Source organism: Folsomia candida, unplaced genomic scaffold, assembly GCF_002217175.1.
Source record: "Folsomia candida strain VU population unplaced genomic scaffold, ASM221717v1 Fcan01_Sc034, whole genome shotgun sequence".
Classification (NCBI taxonomy): Eukaryota; Metazoa; Arthropoda; class Collembola; order Entomobryomorpha; family Isotomidae; genus Folsomia; species Folsomia candida.
In genome coordinates this window covers 628,233-651,937 of record NW_019091226.1, presented here as the reverse complement: position 1 = coordinate 651,937, position 23,705 = coordinate 628,233, and the positions used below count along the sequence as shown (strand labels likewise).

Below are 23,705 nucleotides of genomic sequence, written 5' to 3'. Positions count from 1 at the left end.
CTTCCAAACCACACAAATATACAAAAGGGTGAAACTTGAGGATTGAGTAATAAAGTCTATTAAATGGTATCATCAAACGTCAATAACTTTTGTTCCGGCACGCTCATAGAGGTCGAGTTATTTTTGTAGGAAGTTTATTTGTGGGATCGAGTTTTTATGTACATAAGCTGGATATGCAAAAAGTTACGAAGTGGGTGTTTTATTTATGCAGGTTATTTTCCCATGGGACTTGCTACATAGTAATGTCCATGGAGATTATTATCATACGTTAAGACGTTTATGTATTAAATAACGTTTACGTAAAGGTTAGAGCTCAGCGGATATCATAGATATTGGAGGTTGGAGGACGAGAACTTTTCATGGATACATATGGATACTTGGATAGTGAAGGACGAGATTTTGGCCCTGATATCCGGATATTTAGAGGTTTTCGCCCGACATCCGCCGAGCTCTGGGTCAGGGGCAGTTCGCAAACTTCGTAATGCAATTTTTTACACTCACTCACCCAGTTTCAATATGTCAAATGTGTAGGCGCGATATCATTTAGCTGTGACCACCCCCTCACCCCTTTTTGCGTTATGAAGTATACGAACGCCCCCTTACCAGGAAATAATCCATCCAGACCCACACGATCACATCAAGATGACGTGATACATATGTGAATGAAACGTGTTATGCATTAAACAATTACTATCTACAATAAGTGGTCAATTCTAATTATGACAATGTCAACATACACAAGTGGTTAATGTGATAATTACGCTTTAGAAAGAGAGGTGAAATAATTATGTATATGTCCAGAAAAACATGTTACATCCAATGACTTAATCATATGGTTATGTGTCAATACTTAGCTAATTTTACTTAACTATATCCATTGCTTCGTTTTACTTTATTTCTACCTGACCTCCATCACTTACACGGGAAATGTGACTAACAAGGTCAAAAATACACTCGATAATTGGACAAAGTAGTCGTTCAATGCGTTATAGCTCATCGATCGAATATTTCCCACGCGAATTCCGAAAGGTCGGATTGATTTCACTTCCCTGTTTCGTAACTTCTTATCTCCCGGAGAAAGTGAGAGGTCCACGTGGGTGGCCAATTTTACGCAAAGTGCTCCACTCTTGTGCGAAACCTGGCCAGAAATGTGCAGATAGAGAAAGGTCGTGGCCATTATGGAGAAAACCAAGGCGACGATGATGACCTGTTCGGGCAAGGTGATCCGGTCAAAAAGTCGGGTCAGGACGAATCCCGACGAAATTATGCAAACACCGTTGAACGTGTATTTAACCGAAGAATTGTTTATTGGGTAGCAATTGTTGTGCTGAAAATTGATGAGGGAGAGACAGCGGTAGTAGGTGACACGGGGATTTGTCGAATTGCTGAAAATTAAGGATGTGAATTAAGTTCGAGTAGATTTACCGTATTTGCGGCATTCTCTGTGCGCAAGCGTGCGAAAATATATTCATGCAAATTAGCTGACTATGTATGAAGATACTAATTATGGTTGTATGCAGTGGAATTATGTACTCGCATCATCTCGATTTTGAATTAAGAACCCACCTCAACGTATAAATTCCAATGGTTGTGTACGCCACGGAAAACAGGAACCACGTTTGCAACCAGAAGTACTGCAAGACGTTGACGATTTTTGTGTACACTTCAAAAGTGAAGAATATGAAGAATACTGTGATATTGGCCATGTCGGATTTTCCTTCGTCCGACCAAGCGCTGTAGAGATACTGGGCAGATCCTGGTTTCATCAAGTAGACCGAAATGAAAAGCACGGTGAAACTGAGATTGGCGAAAATTCCGTATTGAACTAGAAAAATGGCGATCTTTTCGTGTAGTAATTTCCGTTTTTGCGAGAGACGAGACGGCATTTCTGAAAAATGTGTGTGATGTGTAAGTAATATTTGTTGTACTTGTTAGAAAAGGATGGAAGTTTATTAAAACACAATTTTTGAAATGAGAAAACACTCTTAAAAATAATGTTACTCTTTTGAAAAGGAAATCGCTTTTAAATTCTATATTGTGTGAGTAAACTCTACACTCAAAATAACCTGGTGTCTATATGTGCGGTGTTGTCACATATAGACACCACGCGGTGTTAATGAGTGACTTCACCGCGCTGGATTGACACCAGATTATTTTGAGTGTACTAATGTAGACTGTGGTGGAGCCCTTGGCATGATAATTATTTGTAAATTTCATGATTTATTTATTTATTTTATGTAGGATTATGTATGAAAATTAGTCTTAAATTTCCCCAATATTTGAGTGAAGGGGGGTAAAAACGTTGGGGGATTTTGTGTGTGGAAAGGAAGGCGAGCACGGTGTGTGCAGTTTTACTTGCGTGCCAGCATCAGAGTAGAGAAGGTGTGTTAGTTAAGTTTTGGTATGTTACCAGTAAAAATTAATTGTATTAATTCCCGTTAATTTGTGTTAATAAATTTGCTACGAAAGATAAACTCCAGTTCGTCATTACGCCTGTGGCACTGTTATTTCATAAGGATTTGGCAGATAGACAGCTTGGAGCAGATCATTTTAGGCAGTTATTGATAGGGAATTAAAATCGAAAGCTATTATGGACAGTTGGCGTTCGGTTCACCAAATTTGAGTGTGAATTTACAAAAGCTATAGTGAGAAATAACTAGCTAGGACGTCGCCCCATAATATTATGGTCTCGCGAACCGGATTATCAGTTCTAGTGATAATTAATCGGTCTCAAGATTTGGAAGTCAACCCTGTGGGTCAAGTTCCTGATCACCTCGTCCCCTTCCGTTTGGGTTAAACGGCTGCATTATAGGTTTGCTACTGCCTTGATGGTAGCAACCTGAGGTGATATATTTTCAATTTGTATTGTTTCTTGGAGTCGTGCTGCCGCTACCGCTGGATTAATCGTTGGTGTTAATCTGTGGTTAACAAATTATTAATTGTTCTCCTTTGTTGGGTTTGTTGATCCCGAGATGCCGGTGACCAGGAGCCAAGCAGAGGGAGGAGAACCAGCAGTGGATAAGCAGCAGGAGGACAAAAATGGATCGTTCTTCGGCCGACTGGGTGGATTCTTCGCTGGAGCGCCGATCAGATCACCGGATGGAAGTGTGTCGAGTGGTTCAGGAAGTGTGAAATCTGCGATTGCCAGAAGGAACGCTGCTCTCGCCCAAGTCGCCGGATTCAAGGAAGAGAAGAAACAGCAAGTTTATCAATGTGAATTGGAGTTGAACGATTTAGAAGCCGACTTGTGTGAAATGGAAGATAAGTTGGACACTGCGAACAAGAAGTTAGTTGCACTTGATCCATGCGCACAAGATGAAGAGTCGACAGCTCTGAAGGAGGAATGTCAACAATTGAAGAAAAGCATTCGTTTGAAGACTCTTCAAGTTCAACGAAAGAAAATAAAACTCAGAAAGATCCAAGATGAGATTGAGGAGTTACCTGAACAAAAGAAGCTGCTCGAAAGTGTTCTGGATGAGATGGAAGAGCAAACGTTGTCTGATGAAGACGATCAAGCAGAAGTTAGGAAGGAGTGGGCGGAGAAAAGGCTGTCACTACCTTCAGTTAGCAAAAGTTATGACGACTTGGTTCAACGCTTCACTCAACTGCAGCAACCTTTCCGAATTGATGAGGAAGTGAAAGCCAGTCGAGAAATGGAGAAAAGCTTAGAATCCAAGGAGAAAGGTGATCATCAAGATGGAGATAGTAATAAAGATCCAATGGCAGAAGCATTAAAATCAATTGCGTCGATTCTGAAAACTCAGCAAGTTCAACAGTTAACTTCTTCTAGTTCGACAGAGAAGTTTATTGCTCGTCAGTCGCACTCTAAAGATCTTCCGTTCTTCAGTGGCAAGCCCGAGGAGTGGCCTAGCTTCATAAGTGATTTTAAGAGGACGACGGAAGTCTGCGGCTACACGAAGAGTGAAAACTTGACCAGATTGAGGAAGTGTTTGAAAGGTGATGCATTGGATTCTGTTCGTTGTATGATGATTTCTCCTGAGAGTGTGCCGGATGTCATGAAAACTTTGGAAGCTCGTTTTGGACAGTCCAGGCATATCGTCGCTTCTCTTATTCAAAAGGTTAAGAAAGTTCAACCTGTAAAAGAAGAGAAGTTAGAAAGTGTCATCGAATTTGGGACGGCGGTAGCAAATCTCATTTCGATTATCAAGGCGCTGGATCAGAAGGACCAGTTGCACAATCCAAGTCTGCTGCTCGAGTTGGAATCAAAATTATCAAGTGCTTTGAAGATGCAGTGGGGAACATGGATTATTGGAGATGGGCAGCGGAAACAAGATTTAATTCATTTCGCTGATTGGATTCAAGAGAAGACCAAAGTTGCTTATGCCATGTGTCCCGTGGAAGTAAAAGATGATAAGCAGTTTAACGGCAGATTCCAGCAGCAAAGAAATAAACAATCCGATGACGAGCGCATCTATTCTGCAGACACAAGTGAGGTCAAGAATCAGAAGTCAAGCTCAAAGAATTGTGTAATTTGTGATAAATCGGGTCATGTTCAACGAGATTGTTTCAAGTTTAAGAAGATGACAATTTCAGATCGCCGTCAAGAAGCCATGAAGAAACGGCTCTGCTATAATTGCCTTGGGATTAGGCATGATTCCAGAAATTGTCGTAGTTCGCAACAATGTGGTGTGGATGGGTGCAAATCTAAGCATCATTGTCTCCTACATATCAGCAGCAACAGACCAGTTGAAACCAAAGCAGAATCAACTTCAGAATCCGTTGAAAGTGTTCATTCCTTCGCCGAGCCATCATCATCCAAAACTGGAGGTCGTCGTGGAATACTTGGCATTGTGAAAGTAAAATTATCCGGCCCGAAAGGAACAACTGAAGTGTACGCATTAGTGGATCCAGGTTCAACAACTGGACTGATAGATGAGAAAGTTGCAAATCAAATTGGATTAAAGGGGCCGAGCATTTCAATCTGCATAAAAGGTGTCAAGTCAACTAGTGCAACAGTGAAATCAAGACTAGTTAATTTAAATATTGCTGGATGCTACGCTGGAGCGAAAACCTTCAAAATGGATTTTGTGAAGACTCTTCCTGATTTGGATTTGGGGCCGTTTTCTCTTAATGTTGAACAAATTCAAAATCGGAATAACCTGATGTGTGGATTGCCAATAAACTCCTACAACAATGTGAAGCCAATGCTATTGATTGGATCTGATCATACTTTCCTCACCGAACATTTGAAGATTGTGTCAGGCAAGCCAAATGAAGCCAGGGCGTACAAGTCACGGTTGGGTTGGTATGTGAGTGGGGCGACGTCAGGTGGGAAATATCAGGCAGAAAGTGTTCATCATGTGTGTGCTATTAATGACTTTCCTGTTTCACCTGATCAAGATGCAATGATGAACGACTTGATTAAACAAAGTTTCTCAACTGAGGATTTCGGAGTGAAGATTGTCAATGCGAAGCCAAGATCCAGAGAGGATGAAAGGGCGATGCAAATTATGGAAGTCACCACCAAGAAGATTCCCTCCGTGGACCGATACGAGACGGGACTTTTGTGGAAAACTGATCATGTTCAACTTCCTGATAGTTATCCAACAGCTTTAGGAAGACTTCGCTGCCAGGAGAGGAAGATGGACAAGGATCCTGTATTTGCAACAGCATATTGTAACAAGATCCAGGAATATGAAGATAAACAATTCATTCGTAAGCTGAGCGAAGAGGAATTGAATCTGACCAAAGAAGTTCAACCACTTTGGTACCTGCCTCACTTTGGAGTCATGAATCCTAACAAACCAGGGAAATTAAGGCTGGTGTTTGATGCTGCTGCGGAATCAAATGGAGTTAGTTTGAATAGTAACCTCGTCCAGGGTCCTGACCTCAATAATACAATTGTGTCTGTGCTACTGAAATTTCGCCAATATCAGTATGGATTCGCTGGTGATGTCAAAGACATGTTTCACCGTGTGATGATTCAGAAAAAGGATCGCACGGCTCAAAGATTTCTGTGGAGGGGACAAGATCGTGACAGGAAGCCAGACGTCTACGAATTGGAGGTCATGATGTTTGGTTCGTCCTGTTCACCCAGTTGTGCTCAGTTTGTAAAAAACAAGAATGCAAAGCAGTTCTCATCCGAAAATCCAGCAGCAGTAGAAGCAATAATATCCAAGTTTTATGTCGACGACTACTTGGATTCGAAAGCTACGAAGGGAGAAGCTTGCAAAATGATCCAAGATGTGATCGATATTCAGAAGAAAGCAAGTTTTGAGGTCTGCAACTGGGTTACCAATTCAGCGGAAGTCTTGAAATCTATTCCTGAGGAGCTTCGTGCCACCGACCTGAAGAATTTGGACTTTGATAATAATGAAATGCCCACGGGAAGACTGCTCGGCCTCTGGTGGAATCAAGAAAAGGATGTGATGACCTTCCGGTTGAACTTCTACAAAGTTCCGGAAGAAATTATTCAAGGTGAACGAAGACCAACGAAACGGGAAGTGCTAAAACTCGTGATGTCAATTTATGACCCTCTTGGCTTCGTGGCACATTACGTAATTCAAGGCAAGATTCTGCTGCAAGAGATTTGGAGATCGGGAATAGGGTTTGATGATACTCTCACCGACAATTTGGATATGAAGTGGAAACAATTTATTGAACAACTAAATAATTTGTGCAAAGTTGAACTTCCTCGTTGTTATTCATCATTAATACCGGAAGCAAGAGACATTCAGTTGCACATTTTCTGTGATGCTAGTGAAAAAGCATTTTCGTGTGTGGTATATTTACGAGTCACTCAAATTAATGCAAAAGAAGAGGATTTAGTGGAAGTAAATCTTGTGCTTGGGAAGACTCGCGTTTCACCAATGAAAACTCTCAGTATACCACGACTTGAGCTCCAGGCGGCAGTGATGGCAGTGCGGGTCGCGAAGACATTGAAAGAAGAATTGGAATTTACTGTCCATGAAACAATTTACTGGTCGGACTCCACTGTAGTTTTGTGTCAAATTAGAAATGGTGAAAGAAGATTCAAAACTTTTGTTGCTCATCGCATCGGAGAAATCCTGGAGACGTCCGATCCATCAGAGTGGCACTGGGTCCCTACAAAGGAAAACGTGGCTGACGACGCAACCCGTGACTCAGTGGAAGCAGAATTGTCGCCCACTAGTAGATGGTTCAACGGTCCAGCATTTTTGAAGTCCCCACGAAGTGAATGGCCGAGAGAGCTCACCAGAAAGAAATTAGAAGAAATTGATCCGGCTGAACTGGAATTAAAAGTTGAAGTTCATGTCGCCGAGGATGCAACGATAATTAGTGCACCTCAAATTTCTCTCGAGTTAGACCAATATGATGACCTTGATTTGCTGTTAAAGAATACAGTTTTGATCCAACGTGATAATGGTGATCAATCGGAGCCATCAGTTGCTGAATTAGTGGCAGCTAAGAAATATTGGATAATGCGGAGTCAACATGAAAGTTTCTCTGAGGATGTGAAAACCATGCAAGGGGGAAAGCCACTACCAAGGAAGAGTCAAATTTACAAATTGTCACCGTTCATGGAAGATGGATACTTGAAGATGAGAAGTCGTGTGTGTGACAATTCAACCTATCCCTTCATTCTTGACCCCAGGCACAAGTTCACGAGGCTGCTGATTGATGATCAACATCGTAAATGTGGGCATCAAGGACGTGAAACTGTTGCAAGCGAATTGAGGCAAGAATTTTGGATTTTGAGAATGGGGATGGCTATCAGGAAAGCATTTTGGGATTGCTTATTGTGTCGAAAGATGAGAGCAAAACCAGTTCAACCGGAAATGGGAGATCTTCCGCCTGTGCGATTGGAAAGGAATATTCATCCCTTCAAAAATACTGGATTGGACTATTTCGGCCCGTTCAACATCACTATTGGACGAAGAAGCGAGAAAAGATGGGGTGCATTGTTCACCTGCCTATCAACTCGGGCAGTACATCTTGAAATTGCTGGAAGTTTGTCAACCGATAGTGCTATCATGGCAATCATCCGTTTCAGCAGAAGAAGAGGGGCACCGGAAAATATCTATTGTGATAATGGGACAAACTTCCGGGGAGCTGCAAATGAGCTGAAACAGTTACTTGACGAATTGAATCAAGAAGAGATTCACCGGAAGTTAGCTCCACGTGGTGTGCAGTGGCATTTTTCTCCCCCAGCAGGACCGCACATGGGGGGAGTGTGGGAGCGGCTAGTAGGGTCAGTGAAGAAAGTGCTGAATGGGCTTCTCTGGCATACGACAACAAAGGAGGAAACAATTCACACATTGTTTACCGAAGTGGAATGGACATTAAATAGTCGACCACTCACTCATGTTTCTGTTGACCCTGCAGATCCACAACCAATAACTCCAAATCATTTCCTTATCGGATGGAGAAATGGTGCTCATTTCAACAGCAAGAATCCAGTGACCAGACTCCAATTCGGAGAATTTGATGATCATGACCTCAGTTGTCGCAAGCAGTGGAGACGAGCTCAACGGATGGCGGATGTCTTCTGGACTCGATGGACAAAGGAGTATCTTCCCACCTTGGCTAAAAGAAATAAGTGGAACAAGTCGGAACAATCTGTGGAAGTTGGGGACATTGTGGTCGTGGTGGATGATCAAGCTCCGAGGAACAGTTGGATGCAAGGACGAATCGAAGCAGTATTTCCTGGAAAGGATGGGGTCGTTCGTGTTGCTACTGTGAAGACCGATGATGGTCACACCTACCGAAGACCTGTGGTCAAGCTCTGCGTTCTCACCCGTTCAACCGATGAAGCAAAGTGAAAGTTTAGTGAAAGTGTAGTTATAAAACTGTGTTTTACTGGGGGGAGAATGTGGTGGAGCCCTTGGCATGATAATTATTTGTAAATTTCATGATTTATTTATTTATTTTATGTAGGATTATGTATGAAAATTAGTCTTAAATTTCCCCAATATTTGAGTGAAGGGGGGTAAAAACGTTGGGGGATTTTGTGTGTGGAAAGGAAGGCGAGCACGGTGTGTGCAGTTTTACTTGCGTGCCAGCATCAGAGTAGAGAAGGTGTGTTAGTTAAGTTTTGGTATGTTACCAGTAAAAATTAATTGTATTAATTCCCGTTAATTTGTGTTAATAAATTTGCTACGAAAGATAAACTCCAGTTCGTCATTACGCCTGTGGCACTGTTATTTCATAAGGATTTGGCAGATAGACAGCTTGGAGCAGATCATTTTAGGCAGTTATTGATAGGGAATTAAAATCGAAAGCTATTATGGACAGTTGGCGTTCGGTTCACCAAATTTGAGTGTGAATTTACAAAAGCTATAGTGAGAAATAACTAGCTAGGACGCCGCCCCATAATATAGACAGTGCAAAGTTTTCTGGTCAGAAACTCATATATTTAGAAAACTTTTCTTTTAAATTTTTTGCAATTTTTCAAAATCTTACAAAAGCTTTCTAAATTTTGAAAACTAAAATGCTGAAGCAGATTTAATGTGCATATTTATATGTTCATTAAAATTTCAACCGTAAAACACATATTTTTGGAAATTTCCATACGTTTTAAATGGACGTCAAATTCGGTCACCCATTTGAAAAAGGTTGCCATCTCGTTCCTTTTCAAGTAGCAGGCCAGCACCCCGTCGAAACTGACGTAATACGAGGGGATCAGAAATCCCAGCCAGAAAATATCCATGACCTCCAAATTTAAAAATTTGTCGTGAAGTTGGTACACATTATGCCCCGAATAAGCGAGAGATTGCGCAAGAAATACTGCCGTGCAAAATTTTTTTATCGAGGATTCCGTCACTGTTAAAAAATTCCTTTTAACGTCCCACGAAAAGGGGAATACTTGCGTCGCTTTATAAAATTTAATGGCGGGAGGAATAATTTCGAAAATCTTTGGAGAAAACATTGTCCTTTTTTCCTGGAGTGCAATGGGTTCGTAATGGTCATAAATGTAAGGCAGGATTAAATTCCCAGACTTTACTGCTAGATAATTTATTCGAAATGTCTGCATTGCTATATAGGGACTTCGTTACGCAATTATGGCAAGTACTGTAATTTAGATTTTTTGCAAGATTCGATTTTGTGTACCGCGTTATTTGTAGGAAATAGGAGTTACACTCTTAAAAATAGTGTCATCCTTTTGAAAAGCTAATGGACCCTGAACGCTATAAACCATGCAAACTTTACTAATTACAGAGTGGACTTTACTCTTTACCAAATTAACCTTAGTTGTAAGGTTAATCCAGGGTATACCCTGGATTTAGTATAATTTACTCAAAGAGTGGATTTACTTTTCGAAAATGTGACATTATTTTTAAGAGTTTAGATATGCGGTAAATTATTCTATTTTAACAGGATTAAAGATGGGTAAAATTAAGCGTCTTCATTATTCCAAGTATCACGCAATTTCGAGTAATTTTGTCGGCTTGAGTTCATGGAAATATGTATGTATGTACATAAAGTTTGGTTTATAAATACATATAATTCATGTCATGCTTCGCGTAAATATGTGTGTATGTACATAATTAGCATATTACATATTCAAACCCATTGAACTATTATATGCTAGTTGTAAAGACAATTTACTACTTATTATAATGTTTGGAATTTATCGCTCGATACATACGCAATTTTGTTAAGTATGCTTCTGCAATAGTTGCATAAGTATTAAGTGGCGCAGTTTTACTCAGAAAGTACCAATTTGGCAGATTGATCTCACTTTCCAAAATATACCAATATGGAAAACTCGCTTAGTCGAGGTTATAAATTGAGTAATCAAGTCTCGTAAACGGTATTATATATTTATCCGTAATTTTTGTTCCGTGACCCCAAATGATATCTGGGTTTTTTCTAAAGCTAATTTCAGGACCAATTTCTTATTCCGGATATGCAGCAACGCGATATTTTATGCATGCCATATTTCCCGTTGTTATGCCGGGTCCACATCATTTAGTAAATGATGCACTGGTAGAAATAATTGTACCCTTTTGAAAAGTGAAAGCAGTCGAAATTACATATTAAGTAACCTATGTTTGTATGCTAAATCCAGAGCATACTTCACTTTTTGTCAAGGTAATGTTACTTTCGGTTTAGTATATGTAGAAACGTTGAAATTCCTTTATACGATCGTTATGCCCGCCCGTTTGTCTGTCCGTTTTTCCGATAACTGTTGAACGAAAAGACATAGAAATCTAAAATTTTGAACGGAAACTCCTAACGTCAAGGGGCAGGACGAGTCCGAAAACGTGTGCACACTGCAAGTCACACACTTCAAGGTCGAAAATGGTCAGACGGTCGCCAAATATTAAACTTCATACCTACATTAATTTAATAGGAAATTTAACCCTTAATTCAATGGTGATTTCCAGTTTGACCTCAAAGTTCACGAAAAGTAACGAATAGATCATCAACTGTTAAATCTGCCTCGTGACACAAATGTCGAAGACACGTCAACGTGTCGATTTTAACAGATTTTAGAAAAGAATGCGTATGATCTTCACTTTGAAGTATGTATGACACATTTCCTTCACCCCTTGGTTACATGTGTTGTAATGGTTTATTTAATATTAAGTTCAGAGTAAATTTACAGAGTACTTTTTAGAAGGGTAACTTTATTTTTAGAAGAGGGAATATTCATAAAAAATACTTATGTAAAGTAGGTAAATTTCATATTAAAATACTGCATATCGGTATGCGAATAAGTAGGTTTTACATATGTACATATAACATACGTATATCCCAATTTATCCCCTTTTCTGGTGTGGAATGGGTTACCTGGTAATTGATACAAGGATAACGTGTTTTCTTTTTCTCATCGATTATTAGACTTGGAAATACACCTTTTTTAAGACTAAATGCTAAAACGTGGTAAGGTCCAATATACCTCTGGGTAATTGCCCTAATTGGTCATAATTGCGACAATTGTCGTTATTTACAGGAATCCGTCACACCACCAGCACGAGGAGTTGACAAAATATGTGTGGCTACATAGTTGCATATGTATTTCCGCAGTCAGAAATCAGAAGAAATTGTCAAATTTCGAGAATGAAAAAAGTATGTAATAGATTTGAGAGGGGTTAAGGGTCAACGCACCATATCCTTCCCATGTTAATTATAATATCGGGAGTAAATTTAGGTCAAACAGGGGGGGTTGGGATCAAAATTTTCAAAAAATCGATAGCATACTTTACGTACGGCCCCAAAGTATGTATGATATTTATGTAAATTTAATTTAGAATGCATTAGGCTACAAACTCACAACTGAGGAATACGAGCTTGATGAAAAATTTACCAAGCAATCGGTAAGGTGGGGATTACATGAGTAAGTAATACAAAACTTACGAGGAACGACCTTCAACATGCCCATCTAAGATCTCAAGATCTATGCCTTTTGCACACATATGTTGGAAGTTGGAGTACCTTATGAGTCTTCTTAAACGTTTACGGTTTGATTCCATGGCCTCATTTGCGCCCAACACCAACTCAAAGGTTGAAAACCCGCAGAAAAAATTATTTTCTATGTGCTCCAACTGTTGCAAAAAATCCCGTTTATATAGGTCAGGTTTTTATCAAATTTCCATTTGTATAAATCCAGGTCCCGGTGTTCTCATATTCCGCAGAGATCACAATATTTTGAATTTTTTCGAAAAATTTATCAGCACTTGAATGCTGTAAAACTTCAAATTGTGCTGGACAAGGGTTGCCGTTTTTATCCGACATTATCCTATCCGATCGGATAGGATAGGATGACGGATATCCGACACTTGTTATAACATGTATCCTATCCGAAGCTCGGATAGGATAATTATCCTATCCGACCCTCGGATATGATACATGTTGTAACAAGTGTCGGATAATCTCGGATTATCCGATCGGATAGGATAGGATAGGATCGGCAACCCTCTGGACAACGTTAACTTGGTAAAGAGTAAAGTATGGATTTTGCATAGTTTAGTTAACATGCAATTGAGACTACATTCACTTTTTCTTAAAGTAACAATTATTTCTACCTGAGAGTCATTAATTAAATTATGCGGACTCGGCTTAATGGCCGGGTTGGCATAATTCCGTTTATGAGACAATTTTCGACCTCGTCAAAGTGTGTTTTACATGTTGGCGTATTTTGCAAACTGATATCAACCTGGTAAATTGGAACTTTCTGTGGAAAATTGCACCACTTAATAGTTATGCAACTACATATATTACAGAAGCATACTTACCAAACACTTGGATTGTAAAGATTGTAATTAGTAATAAATTACCTTTTTAATTAACATAATTCAATAGTTTTCAATATGTTAATATGTTGTATACAGATATATGTACGTAAATATATACGAGCAGCATGATATGAATTATTTCTATTTATAATCCAAACTTTGAATATTTCCAAATCAATCTGACAAAATTACTCGAATTTTCGTGACATTTACAATACTACAATACGCTTAATTTTGTAAATTCTTAATCCTATTCAAACAAGGTAACTAACCGCATATCCAAACTCTTAAAAATAATGTCACCCTTTGTAAAAGTAAATATATTCTAAATATAATATAGTAAATATAGAGTGCATTTGCTTCTCAAAAGGATAACATTATTTTTAAGAGTGTAAATATTATTTCATGCAAATAACGCAGTTCACAAAATCCAATCTTGCAAAACATCTAAATTCCAGTATTTACCATAATTGGGTAACCATGTCCCTCGCAATGCAGACAGTTCGAATAAATTAACCTGGAGTAGAGACATAATTTAATCCTGTCTTATATTTAAGACCATACCTAACGCGCTCCAAGGACAAGACAATGTTTTCTCCAAAGATTTTTGAAATCATTCCTCCCGCCATAAAATTTAGCAGATCGACGCAAGTGTTCCCCTTGTCGTGGGACGTTAAAAAGAACCTTTTGGCAGTAACGACATCAAAAACAAACAAATTTTTCACACTAATATTTCTTGCGCAATCTCTCGTTTGCATGGCACATAATTTGTACCAACTTCACGACAAATTTTTAAATTTGGAGATCATGGAAATTTTTTGGTTGGGATTTATGGTCCCCTCGTATTACATCTGTTTCGACGGGGTGCTAGCCTGCTACTTGAAAAGGGACGAGATGACCACTTTTTTCAGATGGGTGACAGGATTTGATACCCATCTAAAACGTAAATTTTCGTACATATTTACTTTTATTTATGAAATTTTTCTATTTTCTCACTATTATACATTGCTCTGCTGCAGAAGTTATACATACATACATTCCAAAAATACCTAAAATAAAATATGCAGTACAATTCCATAGTTAATTTAATTAATTACGCTTAACAAGTATGGACATTTTAATTGTTTCGCTTTTGCTAAATTTTGTCCGCTGCGCTAACAAGCAAATATTACACATGAATTTCAGAAATGCCGTCTCGTCTTTCACAAAAGCGGAAAATACTTCACGAAAAGATCGCCATTTTCCTTGTTCGATACGGAATTTTCGCCACTGTCATTTTTACCCTACTTTTCATTTTGATCTACTTGATGAAACCTCGCTCTGCCCAGTATCTCTACAGCGCTTGGTCGAACAAAGGAAAATCCGACATGGTCAACATCACAGCTTTCTTGCTGTTTCTAACGTTTGAAGCGTTCACAAAGACCATCGGCATTGCGCAATACTTTTTGTTGCAAACGTGGTTTCTGTTTTCCGTGGCGTACACAACAATTGGAATTTCTACATTGAGGTAATGAAAAATAGATATTTCAAAATTTGTCAGAATGGTTTAAATAATAGATTCAAGTGTAAAGCCAAGTATTCAGGACGCGTTTTCTTGCGAAATGACAACTTCATTAAATTCTGCTTCATTTTTCGTTTGGGTGCAACTTTCAAGCGCATTCTTGTAATATATTATGCACTTTTTAAAATTTGGAAACCCAGACTACCTCGACTACCCTATTGCTAAAATTTTCTACCGCAAAACCCTCAAAACCCTGGGTGGCATACCCTGGACTCGAGCTCGCCCTGAGCGGACTTTAAGCAAACATCGTTTTGCACGTCAAGATCTGGAAGATGAAAGATCCGTCCAGAGTACATAGCTTATCCTAAGTATTACCAAATTACATGTTCTCTACGAAATATAATCTATCCAAAATACTTACATACATAAATAGCTAAATAGTCAACTAAACTGAATTCTTATCCGTAATTTTCAGTAACTCAACAAACCCCGTCAATAAACGTCTCATCTACTACCGCTGCCTCTACCTGATCAATTATCAGCACAACAATTGCTATATAGTAATCAATTCTTCGATGAAATACACGTTCAACGGTTTTTGCACAATTACCACGGGATACGTCATAACCCGACTTTTTGACAGGATCACTTTGCCAGAACAGATCGTCATCGTCGACATGTTTATTAACATAACGGCCACAACGTTTCTCTATTTGCACATTTCTGGCATGGTGTCGCACAAAAGTGGAGCACTTTGCGCTAAATTGGCAACTCTTGTGGACCTCTCACTTTCTCCGAGAAATAGAAAGTTACGAAACAGGGAAGTGAAATCAATCCGACCTTTCGGAATTCGCGTGGGAAATATTCGATCGATGAGCTATAACGCCTTGAATGACTACTTTGTCCAATCATCGAGTCTGTTTTTGACCTTGTTAGTCACATTTCCCGTAAGTGATGGAGGTCAGGTAGAAATTGAGTAAAACTGAAGAATGGGTAAAATTAAGTAAAATTAATTAACTGGATACAGATGTAAATAGGTACTTATCTTATTACTTTTTTTGTGAGTTTTTGAACTTTGAAAAACTACAAGGTAAAAATTAAGGATAGTGTAGTATCTAAAATTCCATTGACGTTTTACCAATACATATTTTTGATTTTTTGAAAATTTAAAAGTTAAGGCGCCACTATCGTTTTTCCTTGGGTGCTACATGCCTAGAACGGGACGTGTGCTTAGGTGCACACTTTTATCAGCTTGAGGTATTTGAGTCCTGCTCAGTGGCCGCGTAATCGGTCGGGACATTTGGGGACATTACCATTGTAGAATGAGGAAGGGAGAGGTTGAAATAACTGACCCGGGGAGATTATCCAGACTTCGAATACCCGTGGGGACTCCCTCCGTCCCACCACTTCCGCGGCCACTGGAGCGTTTGACTAAACGGAATCCAATCAGATATATTATCTGATTGATATGTACATAAATATGCAAAGGTCACACACGTGGACGTCGAATGAACATTCCATTTTGCTTGATAAGCAGCACTTGAGGATAAATTTAGTCATCCAATTTATTCCATATTTAAGCACTTGATTTGGTCCATATGTACATAAAGTTTCCTTAAAACTAAAATTAAATCATGAAGAATTTTTCTATCTTGATTCCATGCATCGTGTTTTTATAGGGGTTGGGTGTGGTTGCCTACATTCCGGGTGAAGGGGACGTTTTCGTCATGCAAAATATTGGGGATGGGGGTGGAGTAAGCAACAAATTTAAAAAATCGTAAAATTTTTGAATTGGCAAAAATTTTTACCTTATAAAGTTTGGCACGTGTTTAATTTTAGATCATTCGGCCCAGCGGGAACGGAAAAGTTTGTGAACGTCTAGGCGACGTTCGATCAAATTGGGGGTTGACTGCTCCATACGAAGATCGGTACAAGAGGACCGCTACAATTACCAATTTCAGTAAGCTTCTAATTTTATTTTGGATATTTGGACATTCGTATACTCTTAGAAATCTGGCATAGTCAGGCATGTATTAATTTCTCGGTTTTAAACTTCCTACCACTTCGTATTAAAATTATGTATACCGATCCATAAAAACTTGCTACCGATATGGTAAAACATTAATACCGAGCAATTACTACACGGTATTACAATCAATACCACTTTGTTAGAGCTATATATGAATACCGCGAGGTATTATTTTAATACTGGATTTCTAAGAGTATATTTCTGTCTCTGAAATCTAACTGAAAAATTGGCGAATTTTTGAATAACCTAATTTTGTGACGTACTTATGCATAACGCACGTGTTTTAATTAAATCTGCACAGCCGGCGTTGAATTGATGACGATTCACTCCTTCATCCGGGAAGAAGGTCACCTCGTCAATAAGATCATGTACGACGACTACCCGCCCTTTTGTTTCTTGGTGGAGCGGGAACTCGTCGTCATTCCGGACAGTGGATATTACATCGTGAAACATGAGAGAAGCAATAAATGCTTGACCTCGTACGGGTCAGAGGTTGGGATTTTATTTTGGCTGGATTGCGGCAACGTTGGACAGCATTGGTCCTTCATTCAAACAGAATGAGCGTACTTAATATAAATAACTTACTTACTCTTAAAAAGCTTGTATTGAAATACATAATATCAAGCGGTATACATACATTCATTTGTGACCATAAAAACAATGTTAGAAGGTTATATCCTTTGGTAATATTTAGCTCGGTACAAAATATTTGTCGTATCTATGTGTCACAACAAATTTTAATAACGGATATAATTTTAATAATATTTACCAACCGGTGGAAAAGTTACTATCGAGAAATTAATGCCAGATTTCGAAATGTTTACTATTCAGCAAATAAAAAATTGATTTTAGTTTAATCAAACTGAATGAAATGTTTTTATTACCCAAAATTCGAACTTCAAATTGGATTTAAAAATATATTTTAAAATCATATGCATACCCATGCATGAAAATTATACATATGTAAGAAACTAAAATGCTACATAGGTAACTCGTCCAATCTCATCTCATGATGAAATGAGATGGCTCATTTAACGCTTTGTACGTAATATTTGTTCTAAAATTCTTAGTGATTTTATAAACTAATGATGTATCCGAACATTATCTTAGGCGCCGTCCATAAATTACGTAACGCAAGAGGGGGGAGGGGGGTCTAGGGCTCCAATGATATCGTGCCTATGTTACGCATGTTAAAGGGGGGGAGGGGGGGTCTAGAAAATCGCGATTTTTGCGTTACGTAATTTATGGACGGCCCCTTATTAGTACTACACACCTTTTCTCACATAAAACTAGCTAAAATTTTAGCACAAAACACCAAGAAAAATGACTAATATTTTGTAATGAGTTGATCTCGTTAGCTCACAAAAACTCATCTCATCACAGCTCGTCTCATCCCATCTCACAAAGTTTTATCTGTCTCACGTGAGTTCTCATCTCATCTCAAACTCATCTTCATGTGAGTTGAGATGAGATTAACTCATCTCACCGGCAACCCTATACCAGCATATTGAAAATGTATCCAAACGAATTGCAAAGTGGCATGAAAACATTTTCATGAAACTTGCTACTATTGCATGGTGTCATTTTTCCATGCACATGAATTTGTAGATACGAGTTTTCTATTTGTGACGGCTACGCACTCTGTTACATGAAAAAGGAAAGTTGTATGCAATACAAAAAAGAGAATTGCATGTTTTTTAGCAGTGGTGGTGGTAATGTGTCAGCTGCTAGATACGTAACTCAGCAGCAAAAATTGTAAATAAATCTTAATTTATCTAGATTAGATCCAATTACAATTAATATAAAATCATATTAATTTTGTGTTTAAGTTTAAAGTTTGGTCGCCAAATATTTGATGGTGCAAGAAGTCAGATTTTACCCTCCAGGAAAGAAATAGATACATAAACGACAGATATCTGTGTTGTAAAATTTTGTAAAATTTAAAATTATTAAATACAATGTCCTTAGAAATGGGGCCGATAAAACGAAAGAAACGTGGAAAACTGGCCCGTTTACAAAATTTAGATGTGCCCAAGTTGGGATATACGTGTCCCATTTGTTCCCAACAATTTGAGGACAATGAACTTCTGATAAATCATGTCGAACTCCATGAAGAAATTTGGACCTCGAGAGACGGAGGAGATCTCGTAACAGCGAATAAAATTATGACGTAAGTTAATTGCATAATTTGCATTTCATTGTGGGGACGATTTTTTGCGAGGTTTGCGTAATATTTATTTACGCAGTTTTAGCATAATTTGCACACTTCTTACAGTCTAAATTGTGAAAATTCAAGTTTACTACAAGAACATTAAGCAATTCGAGATTATCATCAGTTTTGTAAGGTTACTTAAGTTTACAACGGTTAAATGTTTTCCTAATTTGTTTGCATACGTATTTATTTTTGCAAAGTTTACGGCGAACTTGATTAAACTGTATTATGTATGTAGAATTACGTTTTGTAGAATTTATGCCACTTACTATTTCCTAAACATTGCAAAGTTTCCAAATATTGACGAATTTTACTTTCTCTTTTTTCAGGATGCTGCAGACATCACAAAATTTAGTTAACCGTCGGTCTCCGATAGGGTTAAGTGATACGTCATTTTGTTCAGTTCGACGAGCTGAACAAGAATATCGAAACCCGAATGCGCGGAAACGCTCCGTTCAAAAGTTATGGCGGGTCAAAGTTTGAAATTTTTATTGCATTTTTGGACGTTTCAGAGAATTCTACGACTTTGTCTCCCTTTGCCCCAAAGCGGGAAATTTTTTGGGGTATATTGAGATTTTGGGGTAAGGTGAGATTTTTAGTTTTTATTCCAGAATATTGAATTACAATCATTTTACGGCACGGCGGGAGGGGTTTCGGGGTACTTTGAGACTTTTGGGGTTATTTCCTATCCAATTCCCCAATTCTAGGCAGCACGTCTAGGTAGCACTTCTAGATAGCTACCCCAGGTAGCACTTCTAGGTAGCTCTTCTAGGTAGCACTTCTAGGTAGCTCTTCTAGGTAGCTCTTCTAGGTAGCACTTCTAGGTAGCTCTTCTAGGTAGCTCTTCTAGGTAGCACTTTTACGTAGCTCTTCTAGGTAGCACTTCTAGGTAGCTCTTCTAGGTAGCTCTTCTAGGTAGCACTTTTACGTAGCTCTTCTAGGTAGCACTTCTAGGTAGCACTGCTAGGTAGCACTTTTATGTAGCTCTTCTAGGTAGCACTTCTAGGTAGCTCTTCTAGGTAGCACTTCTAGGTAGCACTGCTAGGTAGCACTTTTATGTAGCTCTTCTAGGTAGCACTTCTAGGTAGCTCTTCTAGGTAGCTCTTCTAGGTAGCACTTCTAGGTAGCTCTTCTAGGTAGCACTTTTACGTAGCTCTTCTAGGTAGCACTTCTAGGTAGCACTTCTAGGTAGCTCTTCTACGTAGCTCTTCTAGGTAGCTCTACTAGGTAGCTCTTCTAGGTAACACTTTTAGGTAGCTCTCCTAGGTAGCACTTTCCGCGTATTCAATCTAACCTAACCTGCTCGCTTCGCTCGCTAAAATTCGAACAATACCCCAATATTCGACATAATTACTACCAGTGCGGGGCTCCCGCTTTCGCATTTTCCAGGTTCGCTTCGCTCGCGGTAGCCATGTGAGGGCCCCCGTTTTGCCACGTTTTGCCACAATCTCACGTTACCCCGAAAATCTCATCTTACCCCAAAAATGTCCTGCCATGTCGGAAATTGATTGAAATTTAATATTCTGCAATAAAAACTAAAAATCTCACGTTACCCCTAAAATCTCAATATACCCCAAAAAATTTCCCGCTTTGGGGCAAAGTGAGACAAAGTCGTAGAATTCTCTGAAACATCGAAAAATGCAATAAAAATTTCAAACTTTGTCCCGCCATAACTTTTGAACGGGACATTTCCGCGCCTTCTGGCTTCGATATTCTTGTTCAGCTCGCCGAGACGAACAAAATGACGTATCACTTAACCCTATCGGAGACCGACGGTTAACTAAAGTCTAGCCCAAGGCTACATTTGTCCCCTGTGTTTAAGAGAATATACCAAAAACTACCGAAATCTTGGTAAGTTTAAGATACATTTGCAACGAGGTCATCCAAAACCGAAGCCGTGTTTAACTTGTGGGATCAGTTTTTGGAGAGAATTCAATTTAGTGAATCATTCGAACGTTTGGTGAGACAATTTCATAATGAAATATCTACTTTGTTTAGTGTAGAGAGGTTAATATTAATTTTGCCTGTTTCATTAGCTGTGGAAAATTGGATGACGAAGAACGGTAAGCTTGATGGCATTTTAATATGATAACGTTGCTTATGGCTAATAGATAATTTCAATTTACCGTGTCGTTAAACAAGGTTTCGACCGATGTGAAATTTTAGAATTTCGTAATTTTAAAAATTTGGTCTTGTAAGCGTTTACAGTTGAAAAAAACATCTGCAAGAAATCAAGAAATGCCTGCCAGAAATGTTTTTTCACACATAACGACCTGCAAAAATTACAAAAAATAAGCGCCATCAAGCGGAAAATCCCTGTAATTAAGTGCACAACAAAATGTCAGACACCTTTTCCCTGTATCTCTTTGCATTTTTCATGGTTTGCACTTTTTTGCAGTTCGTGCAAAAAAAACGGTCGTGGAGAGATTAATATTCGCCAAGATTTTTTTAATCCTTAGATTGTGAGAGAATATCATATGCAGTGGTGAAAAGAGTGAGACGCTCCATCGGATATCGAGAGGTTCGGGGTTCAATACCCTGACCGGCCCTTCTATATTTTTTGCACACTCGTCTTCCTCCGACCAACATATTTTTGCTCACAAGATGAAACATAATTTAAATTTCATGATTGTTTGAGAACAAACCCTCCTTATTTAGCGACACGTTATATTCTAATTTTGATAAATTTTTTAACTGCATTTTGTAAATTCCAGCCACAAAAGCGTACGCGGTATATGCGCTGTTCCTACAATTTTATCAATGTGTACGACGTCCAACGTTTCTACGGAACCGAGCAACCCCGTCCAGGGAGAGGTACCCAGGTCCGAAAATACTGGTCAACTCGAAGATTTTCTCCATCCTGAGGGGAGCAGCGTAGCGGATTCTCAGACGACGCAGAAAGTGCTTTACATGTAAGATTGTCAAGTTAAATATGAGTATTCACTTTTGTAAATATGCTAAATTTACATATACGGTTTTGCTATTTTTAGCAAAACCGTACAAATTTGGCATAAAGAAATAACACTCTTAAGAATAATGTTACCATTTTGGAAAGTAAATCCACTCGATATTAAGTAACTCATACTAAATTCAAACTTTACTGTTTATCAAGTTAACGTTACACTGGCTTTAGTTTTTCTTAATCGCTATTTTATTGCATGAAAATTAGTGAAATAGCGTATCACAGACTTAAAAAATTACAGAAAACTTTGTTGAAAAACTGACTGGATTTTTAGTATGGTTTGCTTAATATCGAATTTAGGGTGCATTTACTTTTCAAAATGGTAACATTATTACATGACATTGTTTTTTCTATTTTTATTTAGTGGTGGACCCTGTCCCAAACCACTAACTGCATCGACGCACAATCAGCCTGAGTGGATCGGAACTACGCAATATGTTTTGGAGCCGGGTGAAGTTCCAATGAGTTCGAGCTTAGTTTGGCCATTGTTCACTTCGTAATGATAAAGTGTATTTAACATTCCCAATCAAGTTAGTCGTTTAGTCTTAAGAAATATGTCAAAGCAAAACCCGAATTTCTAACCGAGCCGAAAATTTTACGAGTCACGCAGCTATTTTTTATTTTTTACTTATCCAATAATATGTAACTTAAGTACATATGTAACGTTTCTTACATATTTTTGTAAATCATTATTGATGCTTTGTTCTGCTAATTACTGTACTTAGCAAATTAATAAATATTTACATGTATGCACCTGATAAGCTGAAATTTTGTGTTATATGTACAAATATGTTACATACATGTACAATTGTATCCTGGGAACTTATACAACCCTCTGCAACTTTGCAACATTCATAAATTTTGCAAAATAATTTTACAAACTTTTATAAAACAAATGGACGTTTTATTTGATCTGAGTAAGTTTAGAATAATTTGTAAACTATGTAACTTTCCTTGGGAATATTTACATTGATAAATTTACAGGTTTTACAAAGCGTTAATAAGTATGTACATATGTCCATGGCTTCTTCATGCTTTTATAAAATTCAAATATTACATATTCTCATATTCATTTTCCTCAAGTTTTTAAAGAATCATATCCCAGTTTCAAAAACCATCCTAAAAATGCAAACTCTTCGTATCAATCGATAATGTCGCAGTCATCGTGTAATCTATCACTGCCCCAAAATACGTCGATTTCGTCGACTTCTTACACTTGTAAAAATTATAACTATTAATTCCCCCGTAAAGCGCGATCACCTGTATCGAGCGTAACTTTTTCCTTAAATACTTCGCATCATTCTTCACCCCCACCATTCCCCTCCTCCACGTGGCATGGATTTCCTTACAATCTTGATAAATCTTAGTGCACAACGGTACCATAATTTCCATCCCGACCAAAACAATTCCCGCAATCAGTGGAGCGTACACATAGATCGAGGTATCCACGAAAGGGTACATTTTAAGCGAAATAAAATTAAAAACGACGCTAAACCAGGGACAAGTAAATTGACCCGTGGCAATCGCGAGGGTTACGAAATCGTACCCTATTCCGAAAACTAGTTGGCAGGAGGCATAGTTGAGCAAATGGGTGTCAATGGAGGCCCTATTTTTCCAAGTTTCCCGCGAACTGGCGGCCTTATCCAGAGCGGAAATGCAGCCTAGCGCGAGATGTGTGGCTATAATTGTGGTCGAAACTATGAAGACGGAGATCCGGGCGACTTGAGAAATCGGGATCCACATCGTGACCCGGAAAAGGTGAAGGAGGAATTTGACGGGTAGTGAGACTGGATCGGGGAGGATGGATTCTAATTGGTAGT

General features: G+C 38.6%; 4 protein-coding genes across 4 annotated transcripts; 3 read left to right on the top strand and 1 right to left on the bottom strand.

Annotated features, from left to right (window-relative positions):
• Positions 1-808: 808 nt before the first annotated feature.
• Positions 809-1,875, bottom strand: LOC118439382. Its single transcript, XM_035860637.1, has 2 exons — positions 1,567-1,875; positions 809-1,385 (listed from the first exon to the last, which is right to left on the bottom strand). The coding sequence occupies exons 1-2, from the start codon at positions 1,764-1,766 to the stop codon at positions 917-919; spliced, it is 669 nt and encodes a 222-aa protein (XP_035716530.1). The 5' UTR covers positions 1,767-1,875; the 3' UTR covers positions 809-916.
• A 1,097-nt stretch (positions 1,876-2,972) lies between these two features.
• On the top strand, positions 2,973-8,762 carry LOC110860738. Its single transcript, XM_022109834.1, has one exon. It carries the CDS (start codon positions 2,973-2,975, stop codon positions 8,760-8,762), a length of 5,790 nt encoding a protein of 1,929 aa, XP_021965526.1.
• A 7,317-nt stretch (positions 8,763-16,079) lies between these two features.
• Positions 16,080-17,568, top strand: LOC118439354. Its single transcript, XM_035860607.1, has 3 exons — positions 16,080-16,436; positions 16,522-16,642; positions 17,013-17,568. Exons 1-3 carry the CDS (start codon positions 16,410-16,412, stop codon positions 17,270-17,272), a joined length of 408 nt encoding a protein of 135 aa, XP_035716500.1. The 5' UTR covers positions 16,080-16,409; the 3' UTR covers positions 17,273-17,568.
• An 840-nt stretch (positions 17,569-18,408) lies between these two features.
• Positions 18,409-22,653, top strand: LOC110860792 (zinc finger protein 34). The gene is made up of 6 exons (XM_022109901.2): positions 18,409-18,881; positions 19,253-19,284; positions 20,721-20,883; positions 20,960-20,986; positions 21,638-21,835; positions 22,250-22,653. Exons 1-6 carry the CDS (start codon positions 18,670-18,672, stop codon positions 22,383-22,385), a joined length of 768 nt encoding a protein of 255 aa, XP_021965593.1. The 5' UTR covers positions 18,409-18,669; the 3' UTR covers positions 22,386-22,653.
• Positions 22,654-23,705: the final 1,052 nt, after the last annotated feature.

Bases quoted from the DNA above. Each gene is read 5' to 3' on its own strand.
- LOC118439382 (XM_035860637.1), bottom strand. From the start codon at position 1,766: ATGAAACCAGGATCTGCCCAGTATCTCTACAGCGCTTGGTCGGACGAA. The intron at 1,386-1,566 runs GTGGGTTCTTAA...CTTAATTTTCAG, and splicing joins ATTGGAATTTATACGTTGAG to CAATTCGACAAATCCCCGTG.
- LOC110860738 (XM_022109834.1), top strand. From the start codon at position 2,973: ATGCCGGTGACCAGGAGCCAAGCAGAGGGAGGAGAACCAGCAGTGGAT.
- LOC118439354 (XM_035860607.1), top strand. From the start codon at position 16,410: ATGCAAAATATTGGGGATGGGGGTGGA. The intron at 16,437-16,521 runs GTAAGCAACAAA...GTTTAATTTTAG, and splicing joins ATATTGGGGATGGGGGTGGA to ATCATTCGGCCCAGCGGGAA. The intron at 16,643-17,012 runs GTAAGCTTCTAA...AAATCTGCACAG, and splicing joins CGCTACAATTACCAATTTCA to CCGGCGTTGAATTGATGACG.
- LOC110860792 (XM_022109901.2), top strand. From the start codon at position 18,670: ATGTCCTTAGAAATGGGGCCGATAAAACGAAAGAAACGTGGAAAACTG. The intron at 18,882-19,252 runs GTAAGTTAATTG...CTCTTTTTTCAG, and splicing joins ACAGCGAATAAAATTATGAC to GATGCTGCAGACATCACAAA. The intron at 20,884-20,959 runs GTGAGACAATTT...CTGTTTCATTAG, and splicing joins GTGAATCATTCGAACGTTTG to CTGTGGAAAATTGGATGACG.